The sequence below is a fragment of the Callorhinus ursinus genome, unplaced genomic scaffold, assembly GCF_003265705.2.
Source record: "Callorhinus ursinus isolate GAN/ISIS: 27379988/994484 unplaced genomic scaffold, GSC_fseal_2.0 scaffold23, whole genome shotgun sequence".
NCBI lineage: Eukaryota > Metazoa > Chordata > Mammalia > Carnivora > Otariidae > Callorhinus > Callorhinus ursinus.
Window position 1 is genome coordinate 25,493,870 of NW_027397085.1, and position 17,667 is coordinate 25,511,536.

General features: G+C 37.7%; 1 protein-coding gene across 15 annotated transcripts in view; it reads right to left on the minus strand.

The window, feature by feature from the left end:
- ARHGAP26 (Rho GTPase activating protein 26) overlaps positions 1-17,667 on the minus strand; it is a 451,561-nt gene that overhangs the window by 164,332 nt on the left and 269,562 nt on the right. For all 15 annotated transcript variants that reach the window (XR_012382106.1, XR_012382105.1, XM_073905517.1 and 12 more), the window contains exons 15-16: positions 1,955-2,042; positions 243-301 (exon numbers count right to left, since the gene is read on the minus strand). Coding sequence is in view for 13 of the 15 variants with exons in the window: in XM_073905517.1 (XP_073761618.1) it covers positions 243-301; positions 1,955-2,042 (147 nt within the window). In the remaining 2 variants the exon portion in view is untranslated. The remainder of the gene's footprint in view (positions 1-242; positions 302-1,954; positions 2,043-17,667) is intronic.

The following is a 17,667-nucleotide window of genomic DNA, read 5'->3' on the forward strand; positions in this document are numbered from 1 at the left end:
TCTGAAGTTTTTCTCTTCTACTGTAAATTCAATATGGCAGCAGGGCCTTTGACAATTCCAGTTTGGTTTCGTTTCTATTTTGTGTCCATTTCGTGAGCACTTGTGTAGGTATTTACATGCAAAATACAAAGGGTAGAAAGTATTTATTTTGGGATACTGACTGTTCTTTGAAATAGAAAAATGTATTCCTTTCCCCCTTAAAACTGGCAAAAAAAAAAAAAAAAAAAAAAACCACCACCTACTTGCTGCTTTGATGAAACTTCTTTGAAACTGGTACATCATGAGTGGTCCTGGAAGCATTCTGGGATAAAAGGATATAAACCAGTCAGCTTAATAAAAACAAACAGACTCTAAATAACAGCGTAGACGCTGCCCAACTATATACAGACTAAGATCAAGGGACACAAGAGCAACTCAACTTAGTCCAACTGAGTTTCCCGTTTGAAAGGGTCCTGAGATTTCCCGCGACATTTTCATGCTCTTTCTTCTTTAAGGGAATGGATACAACTATGTTTCCTAGTTACAACTAGGAAAGTGCTAATGTGAAAGTCTAGCACAAACCAAGAGATTTCCTTTTCAGTCAGTGACTCACCCTTTGACAAGAGCATTTTAAGATGTGTCTGAGAAAAAGGCAACTAACTAAACATTTGTAATTACCTGTGCTTTAAACTCCTATCTTCCCAGCAGCTTGTTATCAGAATCAGTTCATCTGGAAACACTATGGGAGACTTCTGTGTTTTTGTGGCAAATTCACTAGCGAGTGTTGCTCCAGTTCTAGCCCAATGTTCAGGCTAGAATCCCTAACATTAAGCACGATATAATCAAATTTTATCTAGTTTTTAAAAAATATGTTTTATACTTAATGTTTGTTAGCTAATCAATATCAACATGCACAAATTAAGTGCTAAATACAAACCTCTGTGGTACGGTTTTGTGTAAACTGCAGTGATAGTATATGTGCTATGAAAGTTTAATCAATATGTTTAATGAGTGTGTTTAACTATAAACTTCAGCTTTTTTCTGACAGTCCAAATAATAACCTTCGCAACAGACTATAAATTATTCTTGGCTCAGGTTTTATTTTATTCTCATCAGAACCCCTAATTTAACTCTTGATCATCACTTGCATTACATCTTACTCTTCAAGATCCTTCTATCAATTCCCCAATAGCCAATAAAACCTGCATTACCAATTCTTTTTCTGGGGCTTTCTTCCTCCTTTGTTTTTGAGCCAAGTGAATCTTCACAAAACCTGAACAAATGCTTATGCAATTCATGAGTATAGCTTCCCTCCTGGTTTGAGACTGGACCCTCACCTACCCTTCAAGTTCAGGATAAGTTTCAGTCACTTCATGAAACTGATATGGAGGCAGCTAGAATCACCCATTCCCTAATAACCAAGGGAGGGACAGAAAATAGGAGTCATATCATGTACATTGTTACAAGAGAAAGAGTCTCTTCTCCAATAAAATAACATTTTCCTATATAAGCAGAAGGAGTAAAAAAGGACATCCAATAAATTCTCATATTTAAAGGACCAATATCAGCAATATAGTCTATGTGTGCAATGCACAAAATCATCAAAATACATAGGATATGTATGTAATCATGCATTTCAACAGAATGAGATACGTAGTTCCTTGTTTTCTTACTAGAGGATTTGGGGATTTAAGGAAATACTGTATTTAAGTTCTGTAAGGCTAATTATCATAGTAACTTCTCATAAAGAACAAAGCTTCTTGAATCACTCATGGCATCCCTGCAAATGGCAACCCATCAAGGATGGATGACTTAAAATTGGTTTGACCAGCTGAGCTAATTGCACCCACACATAAGCTGTTTCCATATCCAAACACCCACCCAACAGCTCTCTGGAGGCTGGAAATAAAACTGCTTTCTTCCTGATTGCATGGTAACAAGCTGGCACCCTGCCCTGCAAATGGAAAGTCCCTACCTTAGGTAGGTCTTCAAAGCACTAGTGATCGTCTTTATCTCCCATTCAGCACAGATATCGGTCTCTGTTTCAGAAGCTGTTTTGGGGTCTAAAAAGAAGAAAAGGCAATGTGTAAACAAGAGCAGAAAATACAGCTAAAAAAAAAAGCACAGTACATAAAAGCATTCAGCCTCTCTATTAACCAAAGAAATCCAAATTAAAACAAAAACAACACCCATTTTTTTGCTGGTTCAGTTAAGAATATGGTTAAAAATCAAAATATCTATTGCTGGCAAAAATGCAGTGAAATTGATCCTCTCCTAAACTGCTGGACACAGAAGAGATAAAATGCAACAGTTTTGAAAAGCAATTTGGCAATATGTATCAAGAGACATAAAAATGTTTATACCCTTTGAAGCAGTAATCCCACTTCTCACAATCTAGCCTCAGAAAATAAAATAAAGCAAGACAAAAGTTACATACCCCAGGAACGTTTAATACAGACTAATTCTTTGTAACAGCAGAAAAAATTTAAAAGGAGATAACCTAAATGTCCAATGATGGAAGAATGATTAATACTGGCATGGCTCCCTGATAGAAAATTGTATTGCATTTACATGATAATGCTGACTATGTAACAATATGGAAAATGCCTGGATTATCATGCAATGTCAAGCAAAAACACCCAAACAAACCAAGATTTGAAAGTTTGTGAGAAACTTGAACAAAGGCTGAAAGGAAATACTCTAAAATTAAAATAGTGGTTGTGTTAGAGGGGGAGAACTGTTGTTTCTATATTTTCTGAAATATGACTTGATTCCATTACTTTTATATGTACTTTGAAAAATTGCTTTAAGCCAAGAAGTGCAATGGGGACTGCCATAATTACGCTGGCTCCTTATCATTCCTTCTTTTGTCTCCTCTTGTGTGGACTTGTCAACAAATGTGTGCATTTTAAATACACATGTATTATAAAGGAAGAGATCACTCTGAGAGTTAGTCTTCCTGGGCAGCACACAGTCCCATCTCACCAATGACGAGGTGGTCAGAAGTGAAATCTTTCAGCACAGTGAAGACAGAATCCAGCTTTCTCACACGCAAGACTATAGTGATTTGCCTCCCAGCTCTTACTCCCATTTCTTTCTGTTACAGCACCTCATGTTCGGTAGGGCTGCCCCCTTCTCCCATTCCTATAGCACATGCTTGGAGGCAGGCTCCATGCTTCTAGGGTTGGGAAATGAGAGTCAGACAGACCAAATCAAAGCACAGCATCTCTCTGACTCCATGGCTGGTTCAGAGAGAATCCAAGACCTAAGCCAGTTGGATCAGAGGGAACTTCAGGACCTTTCTAGGAGACAGGGGAAAGGCTCTCTGCTATTTCCTTTTGGGTTTGTACCTGGAAGGTTATCCAACAGTCCTATGTGTCACCACCTAGAGCCCAAGAGTGAAGTCTGACAGACAAACACAGAGATGAGAGAAGCAGAGAGAGCTTGATGATATGGGTTGAGCCCTCGTATCTCGCCCTTCCTTTTTAATCATGCGAGCCAATAAATTCCCTTTGTCCTCAAGCAAGGTGAGGTCAGGTTTTCTGTTTTTTACAATCCAAAGAGAACTATATGATACAGCAGGTAAACAGAAACAACCACTGGACTCTTTCTGGATAGTCTCAAAGAAAAAAAGAGGTTCCTCCTACAGAGTCAACACCTTTTCAGCTGGAAAGGAAGAATGAGTCACAAGTGGGCACAATATATTTTCTATTTATTAGGAAAGAACCCACTTTCATTCAAGCAGGAAGAGTCCAAATAATCATGAGTGGATTAAGGATTTAGGCTCTAATCCCCAGGTAAGGGCACAAATGCAGTTGATACCTACTGCTCTCAGCATGTTCCCCGATACATTTAATTTTTTTTTAAGATTTATTTATTTATTTTAGGGGAGGGGCAAAGGGAGAAAGAAACTTAAGCAGACTCTGTGCTGAGCATGGAGCCTACACGGGCCTTGATCTCACAACCTGAGTTGAAACCAAGAGTTGGATGCTTAACCACTGCGCCACTCAGGCATCCCCCTGCCTGATACATACTAGATGAGCCAGAAAAGGCCCCAGCTCACAAAATGCTTGGTTCCTAAAGGCAGCACGTGTATGTGTTTGCAGGTGACGCTGGGCATGAATGAAATCTGTCTTGTCACATGAAACAAACAATGAACAACCTAAAGAGAGTGATTTTATTTCTAGGGTCACAGAATAGAGTTCCATCACAGCAAATTTCTGAAAAGTCAACCACACAGTGATTCTCCAAATGACCAAAACCTCTGCTGCTTTAATTCTTTTCTTGTTTTGTCATCTCTCATTCCCTTAATGGTTTCTTCCTACGGAAAAGTATGTACCAAAAAACTTTGCTTAGCATGACTTTTTCCCCTCCCCAACCCGAGACACATGGAGAGCTGCCATAGTGCATGGTTCCTGGATGCGAGACAACTGTTACTGTACATTTTTTTGAGGAACAAACCAAGTTCTACCCAAGAAAGAGTGAGCACGACACTAAACAAGCAGTTGGCAGGTCTGGGAGTTATGAACTGTTCCACGGACCACATTTAGCAAACTAATGATTAGCTTCCATTTATTCGGGCTCTGTAACCATAGGAATATTGTGTAACATTACCGAGAGGAGAGTCAGATTACAGCCCTGCTAAAGGGCTTTTTATAGTACCGATGAGGCAAGGCTCAGAACTTGAGCACGCCCATTTTAATTCGTTTAATATCCAAACTAAATTGAATACAGCCTCCCAAACCACCTAATTTTCAGAAAGTGCTGCCGATTTCCATACCTCCCTTACCGATGCTCCCCCTCACTTAGAGAAGCTTCCTGGTGGCACCCAAATATGATGCAAAGACATAATTACAATTATCCTCTGAACGCAGTACATTTCTCCCCACCAAGTCACCTGACCATTGCATTGCACTGTAAAACGGACCTAAGCTAGAGGATCAAGCCAACGTACAGAAAGGCAGCCTGTGGGTAAAGTGAAATGAATATATTTCTTCATGAATCTACTCCCACATGAGTTTGGAAAAATAGGAGACAGACTGGAAGCAGTGGTTACAAGGGGGAATAGTCTCAGAAATATCACAATGATCAGATGGATCAGCAAGATCCATCTAGTCCAGAACTGTGCTGCTGATGAAAACATGACAGACATTCTAGAGGAAATGATCAGGACGAGCCACCTACGTACTCCTAAATTTCCTAAGAATACATTATAATTGTATGCAAATTAATTTTTTCTCTTTAACTGAGAAAATAATATGTGCACATGGCAAAAAAAATATTAAAACAAAACAAGTAGATAAACATTAAAAGGTAAACCTTTCCTGTGCTAGAGGCAACTATTAATAACAGTTCTGTGTATGTGTATGCTATCTCTAACAGCGTATGCAAACCAAGCACATAAATACATACAGCTTTTGAAAAACAGAAACACAAGTACACTATACATGTCATTTGGTGCACTGCTATTTTCATTTAACAGTATCTTGAGAAAGTGTTCCACATGAGCACACATATTTATCTACCTCACAGTAGTACTTCACTGTACCATAATGTCCCCATTAGTGGAAATTAGGTTATTCCCTGAGTTTTGCTCTGATAAACAATGATATAAACTACTGTTTCCTTGTACATGTCTTACCTATAGAAAAAAATCCCTCAAAGTAAAATTCCTAGTTCAAAAAGTACACGCATTTTTAATTATGAAAGATATTCCTCAACTACCCCTCAGAGGTTGTACCATTACATTTGAGAGTGACTCTTTCCCCAAATCCTTGACAATTTTCAAAACTTTGATCTTAGCCAATCTGAGAGTTGAAAAAAAGTCCTGTTTTTAATCTGCCCTTTCTTTAATGAGGAGGAAGGTGGAGAATCCTCTCCTATGTGCCAAATTTATGAAGTATAATCACCCTTTTTAAGCATGTGTGCTTAAATTTTGGATTTTGGACAAATGTGCCAAGTCATATAACACCCATAGTCAAGATAAAAGTCATATCCATCACCACGAAAATCCCCCTGTGCCCCTGTACAATCAATCATCTCCTTCTACCTCCAGCCCCTGGCAACCACTGTCACAAAGCAAATACTTAGTTTGATCCTTTTATTACTGGACAGAATCAATTTTATGGATATCCCACAATTTGTCGAACCATTCATCAGGTGATGGACATGTGGGTTGTTTCCAATTTTTTACTGTTATGAATAAAGCTGGTATAAATATTTACATACACATTTTTATTTGGACTAAAGTTTCATCTCTTGGGTCACTTCCTAGGAGTGGAACTGGGTAAAAATATGTAGAATAGGTCACAGACTAAGTATGGTTAACTTTATGAGAAATTGCTAAATTGTTTTCCAAAACAGTTGGGTCATTTTGATTTCCCACAGCAACCTGAGAGCTCTAGTTGCTTCATATCTTCATCAACACATGATATGGTCAGGTGTCTAATTTTGAAATTTTAGCTGTTCCAGTAGACATGAAGAAATTTTTTCTAAAATTTGCTTTTCTTTAATGACTCATGATTTTGCTCATCTTTTCATGTACTTTTTGTCCATCTGTGTATCTTCTCTGGTAAACTATTCAAATCTTTTACCCATTTTAAAACTGAGTTGGTTTTGTTCTTATTACTGAATTACTTGGGTTATTTTTAATATATTCTGGATACAATTCATTCATTTATCAGATACATATCTTGCAAAAGATTTCTCATCGGCAGCTCTCAATTTCTTTTTCTTAGTAACTTTTAAAGAGTACAAGTTTTTTATTTGGATAAAGGTTAGTTTATCAGGTTTTTCTTTTATGTTTCCTCCTTTTTATAGTCTATTTAAGACATCTTTTCTAAATAAAGGTCACCAAAATTTTCTAAGTTTTCTTCTATAAGTTTTATAGTTTCAGCTCTTAGGTTTAGGAATATAATCCACTTTGAGTTAATTTTTAGATATAGTTTAAGATAAAGATGGAATTTTTCCCATATAGATGTCCAACTGTACATCTGTTGAAACGACTGTCCTTTCCCTCACAGACCTATGGTGACACTTTTATCAAAGATTAACTGACCATATATGTGTGGGTCTTATTTCTAGATGCTCTTGTCTGTTCCACTCATCTTATGTCATTCCTTAGGAAATACCATGTGATCTTTTCCTTCTGTAAATGTTAGTTGTATTTTCTTTACTGTCTTTTTTTTAAAAAGATTTTATTTATTTGAGAGAGAGAAAAAGAGGGAGAGAACACAAGTAGGGGGGAAGAGCAGACAGAGAAGGAGAAACAGGTTCCCGGTTGAGCAGGGAGCCCAACACGGGACTCAATCCCAGGACCCTGGGATCATGACCTGAACAGAAGGTGGATGCTTAATTGACTGAGCCACCCAGGCACCCCATTCTTTACTGTCTTCAAAATCTTCTTGAGTCTTTCACATTCTCCATCTCCATAACATCTTTGAGGAAGAAGTTTATAAATAAATATCATCCACTATGTAAATTAGACTTTTCATTTACCCTATTTTCAAGACTAGATTTAATTTCATAAGCAATTTATTTTATAAATTTTATATTTATATAAATATATTTTATATTTTACATTTATATATATAATTTATATATATTTTTATATATAATTTAATTTAATAGCAATTTCATAAGCAAATTTGTATTTTCTGATTATAAAAGTCATCCATCTTAATACTTTGCATCACATCCCCTATCTAAGTGCCTAAGAATCCAGAGTATCCATAGCCACTTCTGTACGGACATCTGAAAGCTCTTACTGTGTCAAATCCCTGGTCTTATGAGAACTTGCTCGTAGCATTCCAATAAGCAAAAGTGATGGTAGGATGTGCAGAGAGGAAGGTGAGCTTACATCCGGGCTCTCCATTCCCTGAGAACTCAGGATTGTGGTTAACAGCAACCTTGCTAGCTCCAAGAAGGATCAATCAATCCTTCATCCCAACAGTCTATCATGTCCCAGTCCTGCACCATCTGTCTGTTCCCTTTTACTGGTGGATGAAATTGGAAGTTAATGAATTACATGGCACCGATGCTTCCATGAGGCTAGCTATAGTCTTCAAATGTGGGGCTGTTTCCACTCATGAGTAAACAAGCCTTCAGATCTAAGAAGTTGCCATGAAGAACGACATAGAGAATCCTATTACTTTAGGATTTCTTCTGAAAGAATCTCTGCTTGCTTTATTTATGCTATGCTGTATGAGAATGTGAGAAAAGAAGGGCACAGATAAAAGACAAATATTCAAGGCTTCAGAGGAGTAAGGAAGGATACCTCATGGTGGGATCAGAGATCAGTGGGTGAGGCATGCTATTGTAATTTGGTGCTTTAAAGCCTTGCAGTCTAATACCTTCCAGGTATTCTCTGTAGCACTAACCTCGCTTTAAACATGAATTTTTTAATTCAAAAAAAAAAAAAGTTACAAGATGACAAAAAATAGCAACATGGAATTTGTACTTTTTCACCACCATGGTGAAATACTAATAAAGATGCACAAAAAAAGAGAAATGAAGTTTCAAAAGCACAATAAGGTTCACAGTCAACATTTTGCCTGTCACCAGAAGAATATCCACCAGGCAGAACTTGGTGAGGCCCTGAGGAAAATCCACTTGCAGGAACCATGTGGTAGGCAATGGCCCTCTGCTCACCCTAAACCATAGTCCAAGACACCCCAGGGAGCATCACTGCACTTCCCCCACCCCACCCCAGCACAAAGAGGGGAAGGTACTTTCAGGAGTAGCCAGAATTGTCCTGAGATCAAAATTCAGGCAGTGAAATTAGACTGGGGACAGCAGTGTAGGGATATCCCTTTATATCAAGGGAAATGAATTCAGAAAGGAGAAAGTCCTAGAAGAAAGATGTGAGTGACAGCCAAGAACCACAGCATACTTCTGATTAACCAGGAATAAAGTTTACTTCTCCCAGAACCATGACCAGCAGAATCAGGAGAAATCTATTTAGGCTTATAGGTCCACACTAAAACAAAGATTTTAAAATACCAGAAAGTTGGATGGATTCACATATACCAGCCCTCCAATACATGTGACAGAATGATTCTAATAGCGTTCAGGAAAATAGCAGAACAAGGAGAACCTAGCCACAGTGAATTTAATGGCAAAGATTTATAAACTTCTCTGTGTTCAGGTTTGATTAAAAATATTAAAAAGCTGATGAAACACTTGGCATAAAATATGAAGACCAAAGCACTCTAACAAAATTTCAGAAAGCACCTGTTCTGTACTATAAATGAAATTCAGAAAACTAATGGATAATGTGAAATAAGGCATCAAAGTAAGAAGACACAGACTGAAATAATAAAGGTCATGGCTGAAAAGTATAAATGAAAACAGCTAAATATGTTAGTAAAGACACAAAAAACTCAATTAGAAAATTAAGGTTTGCATTATAAACAGATAAAAAAACTCAACCTAAAAGAAATTTAAATAAATAACATGGATATGGGGTACAAGTTTGAGAATTTTTGCTAACATACAAAGAATCAGGAGAAAAAAATTGAAAATGTAAAAAATGAAGAAAACTTCTTTTTAAAGATTGAGAATTGCAGAATAACAGAGAATTTGTTTTCCTTTGGAAAAACATATGTAAAAACTCCATCAACAGACCCTAAAATGTATAAAAGAATGATTATACAGTGATACTAAAAAGTAGTAGAAGGGGAGAAATTTTCTTATTAAATGGTTATTGGTCCATCAGATAAGTATTCAAGGAAAAGGAGAGTCAGTTTCCATCAAATATTCTTGATGGGATGTAAAGAAAACAAAAAGGTTTTGTAATCCTAGATGGAGAAGGTCTTTTAAGGCATAATTCAGCTAAGAAAAGGACTGATTTCATAAAAGACTAGACTTTGTAAAAATTTAAAATATTCATAAAACAAAAACAAACGTACCACAAATAAAGTTCAAGATAAATGACAAAATACAAAAAAATACTGGTAACATAGCCTCCACATCTAAAAGATTCTTACCATCAGAAGATGAATGCACCAATAGAAAAACAGTCTAAGAACACAAAATCAGGCAATTCAGGAGAGAAGAAAAATAAATCAGTAAGAAACACAGAGAGAATGTCCAACTTCACCCAGAACTACAGAAATGCAAAGTTAAATAAAAAAGAGATACATTAAAAATATATTTGTAACTTATATGCAAAAAAAAGTAATAAAGAGTATGGCAAGGATATGAGGTAACGGGCACTTCACAAACCACTGACAGCAGATATGTGGTATCAATCAAGGGCCTTGAAAACATGTACATACCATGGTCCAGCAATTCAACATCTTAAAACAAACCCTAGGGAAATCATTCAATATGCATATATAACTTAAAAATAACAACAGCCGGGCGCCTGGGTGGCTCGGTCGGTTAAGCGACTGCCTTCGCCTCGGGTCATGATCCTGGAGTCCCGGGATTGAGTCCCGCATCCGGCTCCCTGCTCAGCAGGGAGTCTGCTTCTCCCTCTGACCCTCTTCCCTCTCGTGCTCTCTATCTCATTCTCTCTCTCAAATAAATAAATAAAATCTTAAAAAAAAAAAACAACAGCCAACATTTATTTACTAACATGCAGAGGCTTTCAGACTCAGCAACCCATAAGCATCTTCCCTTTAACCCTCACGTTATTACAGAAGCAGGAGTTATTACAGATGATGAGACAAGACTAGACATGTTTAAATAATTTGTGTAAAGTCAAATGGATAAGCAGTGGAAATGCAACTTGTCTAACTCCAAAATGCATACTTTTAAACTTTGCATCCCCTATGGGGATGTTTGCCTGAGTGCTTTCTAGAATGACGAATTGCAATCAGTCTATGTATCCAAGAATAAGGGACTGATTAAAAAGTTGGATCTACACAATACATGGCCGAAAAAAAAGAAAATCACACTCTAGAACTTGAATGACATAAGAAAATAGACTGTAGTGTTACATGAGAAAAAAACCTATTAAAAAGCAATATATATGCACGGTGTGATTCCACCTTTATAAACATTTTATATTATAGAATATATTTTAATGGTATGATAAAATGGTCAGTAAAGGTTATCTCTGGTCTGCAAGACTTTATTTTCTTCTTTCCACTTTTTGTATTTCTCCAAATTTGCTATAATCACTACTCACAACCTTTGATCAGAAAAAATGTTATTTAAAAATTAATATAAAGATGTACAGGAAGAAAAACAGATGTAGTGAACAAATCAGCATACAGATGATTTGTATTAAAAATGAGCTAAAATTTGGAAAAATTTATCTTAACATTCAGGGGACAGGAAAAACAATAATACACACATGGAAGACACTATTTCTAGGAATCTGCAAGTGTTCCTGAGACCTTTTCACTCTTCACAGACTAAAGACTCCCACTGCTAGGAGGAAGAGTATTAAGGGTAGCTTTTGGTAGGACACTAGCACCAGGCTACACCACATGTACTAACAGATAATTCTAGCAAGCTTTCTTAAAGAATTCTAATCAATAGAAGGAAAAAGTTCTTAAAGCACTGGTTCTACTTTTTTTTAAGATTTTATTTATTTATTTATTTGACAGAGAGAGAGAGAGAGCACATGCACTCAAGCAAGCAGAGCGGCAGTCAGAGAGGGAGAGGGAGAAGGTTCCCCGCTGAGTTAGGGAGACGGACATGGGGCTCGATCCCAGTACCCTGGGATCATAACCTGACCCGAAGGCAGATGCAGAGTGTGAACTGAGCCACCCAGGCATCCTTCAAAGCTCTGGCTCTTAAGATTCCTCTTCTAATCTCAAGACCTCTAATGTACTGAAAGCATACAAAGTAAACTCAAAGTGATCAAAAGAAGTCTCTGGTTTTACTTAATTCTAATCCATACTTTCAATATTAAAAATTCACTACTCTACTTCTGAGAGCCTCTGTAAAATAGTCCATATCCTACCCATTGCCTAGCACCTAAAAGGGCATCCAATCGATACAGAATAAAGCAATAGTAAATGAGTGGTTCACACTCAGCCCAACCATCTCAGGGAGAGGTTTTGCAGTGTAGGAGCCTTATTTATTCTACACTCTTGGCTAACCCAGCCTAGCACCAATACCAGGAACTGATGAAAAGGGCAGCATATTCATACAGGGAAAGAGACCCGCCTTCAGGTTTGGAGTCTTCCTGGTGTAAGAGGTGAGTCCTCACTTACAAGATCCAAACAGGTTATCTTAACTGGTCATGAAAATCACAATACCGTTCTCCATTTCTTTTTTTTTTTTTATGTTATGTTAATCACCATATATTACATCATTAGTTTTTGATGTAGTGTTCCATGATTCATTGTTTGTATATAACACCCACTGCTCCAAGCAGAACGTGCCCTCTTTAATACCCAGCACCAGGCTAACACATCCCCCCACCCCCCTCCCCTCTAGAACCCTCAGTTTGTTTTTCAGAGTCCATCGTCTCTCATGGTTCGTATCCCCCTCCGATTTACCCCCCCTTCATTCTTCCCCTCCTGCTATCTTCTTTTTTTTTTTTTTTAACATATAATGTATTATTTCCTTCAGAGGTACAGATCTGTGATTCAACAGTCTTGCACACTTCACAGTGCTGACCACAGCACATACCCTCCCCACTGTCTATCACCCAGCCACCTCATCCCTCCAACCCCCCACCAATCCAGAAACCCTCAGTTTGTTTCCTGAGATTAAGAATTCCTCATATCAGTGAGGCCATATGATACAAGTCTTTCTCTGATTGACTTATTTCACTCAGCATAATACCCTCCAGTTCCATCCACGTCATTGCAAATGGCAAGATTTCATTCTTTCTGATGGCTGCATAATATTGCATTGTATATATATACCACATCTTCTTTATCCATGCATCTGTTGATGGATATCTTGGCTCTTTCCACAGTTTGGCTATTGTGGACATTGCTGCTATAAACATCGGGGTGCACATACCCCTTCAGATCCCTACATTTATATCTTTGGGGTAAATACCCAATAGTGCAATTGCTGGATCATATGGTATCTCTATTTTCATTTTTGAAGAACCTCCATACTGTTTTCCAGAGTGGCTGCACCAGCTTGCATTCCCACCATACTGTTTTCCAGAGTGGCTGCACCAGCTTGCATTCCCACCAACAGGGTAGGAGGGTACCCCTTTCTCCACATCCCCGCCAACATCTGTCGTTTCCTTACTTGTTAATTTTAGCCATTCTGACTGGTATGAGGTGATATCTCATTGAGGTTTTGATTTGGATTTCCCTGATGCCGAGCAATGTTGAGCACTTTTTCATGTGTCTTTTGGCCATTTGGATGTCTTCTTTGGAAAAATGTCTGTTCATGTCTTCTGCCCATTTCTTGATTGGATTATTTGTTCTTTGGGTGTTGAGTTTGATAAGTTCTTTATAGATTTTGGATACTAGCCCTTTATCTGATATGTCATTTGCAAATATTTTCTCCCATTCCGTCGGTTGTCTTTTGGTTTTGTGGACTTTCTTTTGCTGTGCAAAAGCTTTTTATCTTGATGAGGTCCCAATAGTTCATTTTTGCCCTTGCTTCCCTCGCCTTTGGTGATGTTTCTAGGAAGAAGTTGCTGTGGCTGAGGTGAAGAGGTTACTGCCGGTGTTCTCCTTTAGGATGTTGATGGACTCCTGTCTCACATTTAGGTCTTTCATCCATTTGGAGTCTATTTTTGTGTGTGGTGTAAGGAAATGGTCCAGTTTCATTCTTCTGCATGTGGCTGTCCAATTTTTCCAAAACCATTTGTTGAAAAGACTGTCTTTTTGCCATTGGATATTCTTTCCTGCTTTGTCGAGATTAGTTCACCAGAGTTGAGGGTCCATTTCTGGGCTCTCGATTCTGTTCCATTGATCCATGTGTCTGTTTTTGTGCCAGTACCATACTGTCTTGATGATGACAGCTTTGTAATAGTGCTTGAAGTCCGGAATTGTGATGCCGCCAGCTTTGCTTTTCTTTTTCAACATTCCTCTGGCTATTCAAGGTCTTTTCTGGTTCCATACACATTTTAGGATTATTTGTTCCATTTCTTTGAAAAAAATGGATAGTATTTTGATAGGGATTGCACTGAACGTGTAGATTGCTCTAGGTAGCATTGACATCTTCACAATGTTTGTTCTTCCAGTCCATGAGAATGGAACGTTTTTCCATTTCTTTGTGTCTTGCTCAATTTCTTTCATGACTATTTTATAATTTTCTGAGTACAGATCCTTTGCCTCTTTGGTTAGATTCATTCCTAGGTATCTTATGGTTTTGGGTGCAATTGTAGATGGGATCAACTCCTTAATTTCTCTTTCTTCCATCTTGTTGTTGGTGTATAGGAATGCCACTGATTTCTGTGCATTGATTTTATATCCTGCCACTTACTGAATTCCTGTATGAGTTCTAGCAGTTTTGGGGTGGAATCTTTTGGGTTTTCCACATAAAGTATCATAACATCTGCAAACAGTGAGAGTTTGACTTCTTCTTAGCCAATTTAGATGCCTTTGATTTCTTTTTGTTGTCTGATTACTGTGGCTAGGACTTCTAATACTATGTTGAATAGCAGTGGTGATAGTGGACATCCCTGCTGTGTTCCTGACCTTAGGGGGAAAGCTCTCCGTTTTTCCCCATTGAGAATGATATTCGCTGTGGGTTTTTCATAGATGGCTTTTATGATATTGAGGTATGAACCCTCTATGCCTATACTCTGAAGAGTTTTGATCAAGAAAGGATGCTGTACTTTGTCAAATGCTTTTTCTGCATCTATTGAGAGGATCATATGGTTCTTGTTCTTTCTTTTATTAATGTATTGTATCACATTGATTGATTTGCGGATGTTGAACCAACCTTGCAGCCCGGGGATAAATCCCACTTGGTCGTGGTGAATAATCCTTTTAATGTACTGTTGGATCCTATTGGCTAGTATTTTGGTGAGAATTTTTGCATCCATGTTCATCAAGGATATTGGTCTGTAATTCTCCTTTTTGATGGGGTCTTTGTTTGGTTTTGGGATCAAGGTAATGGTGGCCTCATAAAACGAGTTTGGAAGTTTTCCTTCCATTTCTATTTTTTGGAACAGTTTCAGAAGAACAGGTATTAATTCTTCTTTAAATGTCTGGTAGAACTCCCCTGGGAAGCCATCTGGCCCTAGGCTTTTGTTTGTTGGGAGACTTTTGACGACTGCTTCAATTCCTTAGTGTTTGTAGGTCTCTTCAGGTTTTCTATTTCTTCCTGGTTCAGTTTTGGTAGTTGATACATCTCTAGGAATGCACCCACTGCTTCCGGATTATCTATTTTGCTGGCATATAGCTGCTCATAATATGTTCTTATAATTGTTTGTATTTCTTTGGTGTTGGTTGTGATCTCTCCTCTTTCATTCATGATTTTGTTGATTTGGGTCATTTCTCTTTTCTTTTTGATAAGTCTGGGCAGGGGTTTATCAATCTTGTTAATTCTTTCAAAGAACCAGCTCCTAGTTTTGTTGATCTATTCTACTGTTCTTTTGGTTTCTATTCCATTGATTTCTGCTCTGATCTTGATTATTTCTCTTCTCCTGCTGGGTTTAGGCTTTATTTGCTGTTCTTTCTCCAGCTCCTTTAGGTGTAGGGTTAGGTTGTGTACTTGAGACCTTTCTTGTTTCTTGAGAAAGGCTTGTATTGCTATATACTTTCCTCTCAGGACTGCCTTTGCTGTATCCCAAAGATTTTGAACAGTTGTGTTTTCATTTTCATTGGTTTCCATGAATTTTTTTAATTTTTCTTTAATTTCCTGGTTGACCCATTCATTCTTTAGTAGGATGTTCTTTAGCCTCCATGTATTTGAGTTCTTTCTGACTTTCCTCTTGTGATTGCGTTCTAGTTTCAAAGCACTCTGGTCTGAAAATATGCAGGAAATAATCCCAATCTTTTGGTACCGATTGAGACCTGATTTGTAACGTAGGATGTGATCTATTCTGGAGAATGTTCCATGGGCACTAGAGAAGAGTGCGTATTCTGTTGTTTTGGGACAGAATGTTCTGAATATATCTGTGTAGTCCATTTGGTCCAGTATGTCATTTAAAGTCTTTATTTCCTTGTTGATCTTTTGCTTAGATGATCTGTCCATCTCAGTCAGGGGGGTGTTAAAGTCCCCCACTATTATTGTATTGTTGTCAATGTGTTTCTTTGCTTTTGTTATTTAATTGCCTTATATAATTGGCTGCTCCCATGTTAGGGGCATAGGTATTTACAATTGTTAGATCTTCTTGTTGGATAGACCCTTTAAGTAGGATAGAGTGTCCTTCCTCATTTTTTTATAGTCTTTGGTTTAAAATCTAATTTGTCTGATATAAGGATTGCTACCCCAGCTTTCTTTTGGTGTCCATTAGCATGGTAAATGGTTTTCCACGCCCTCACTTTCAATCTGGGGGTGTCTTTGGGTCTAAAATGAGTCTCTTGCAGACAGCATATCGATGGGTCTTGTTTTTTTATCCAATCTGATAGCCTATGTCTTTTGATTGGGGCATTTGGCCCATTTATATTCAGGGTAACTATTGATAGATATGAATTTAGTACCATTGTATTGCCTGTAAGGTGACTGTTACTGTATATATTGTCTGTGTTCCTTTCTGGTCTATGTTGCTTTCAGGCTCTCTCTTTGCTTAGAGGACCCCTTTCAGTATTTCTTGTAGAGCTGGTTTCGTGTTTGCAAATTCCTTTAGTTTTTGTTTGTCCTGGAAGCTTTTTATCTCTCCTTCTATTTTCAATGACAGCCTAGCTGGACACAGCATTCTTGGCTGCATATTTTTCTCATTTAGTGCTCTGAATATATCATGTCAGTCCTTTCTGGCCTGCCAGGTCTCTGTGGATAGGTCTGTTGCCAATCTAATGTTTCTACCATTGTAGGTTACATATCTCTTCTCCTGAGCTGCTTTCAGGATTTCTCTTTGTCTCTGAGACTCGTAAGTTTTACTATTAGATGTCAATATTTTTATTGATTTTGAGAGGTGTTCTCTGTGCCTTCTGGATTTTGATGGCTGTTTCCTTTCCCAAATTAGGGAAGTTCTCTGCTATTATTTGCTCCAATATACCTTCGGCCCCTCTCTCTCTTTCTTCTTCTTCTGGGATCCCAATTATTCTAATGTTGTTCCGTCTTACAGTATCACTAATCTCTCGAATTCTGTCCTCATGATCCAGTAGTTATTTCTCTCTCTTTTTCTCAGCTTCTTTATTCTCCATCATTTGGTCTTCTATATCGCTGATTCTCTCTTCTGCCTCATTTATCCTAGCAGTTAGAGCGCCTATTTTTGATTGAACCTCATTAATAGCCTTTTTGATTTCGACTTGGTTAGATTTTAGTTCTTTTATTTCTCCAGAAAGGGTTTCTCTAATAACTTCCACACTGTTTTCAAGCCCAGCTAGTATCTTTAAAATCATGATTCTGAAGTCTAGGTCCAACATCGTACTAATGTCCGTATTGAGTAGGTCCCTGGCAGTTGGTACTGCCTCTTGTTCTTTTTGTTGAGGTGATTTTTTCTGTCTTGTCATTTTGTCCAGAGGAGAATAGATGAATGAGAGAACAAAATGCTAACAGGGCACCAACGTCCCCAGAAAATATACTCTAAACAAATCATAAAAGACCTGAAACTGGGGGAAAAGAAAGGGAAAGAAAGAAAAAAGAAGGAAAAATAAAGAAAAAAAGATAAAAACAAAGAAAAACAGAAGAAAACTAAACAAA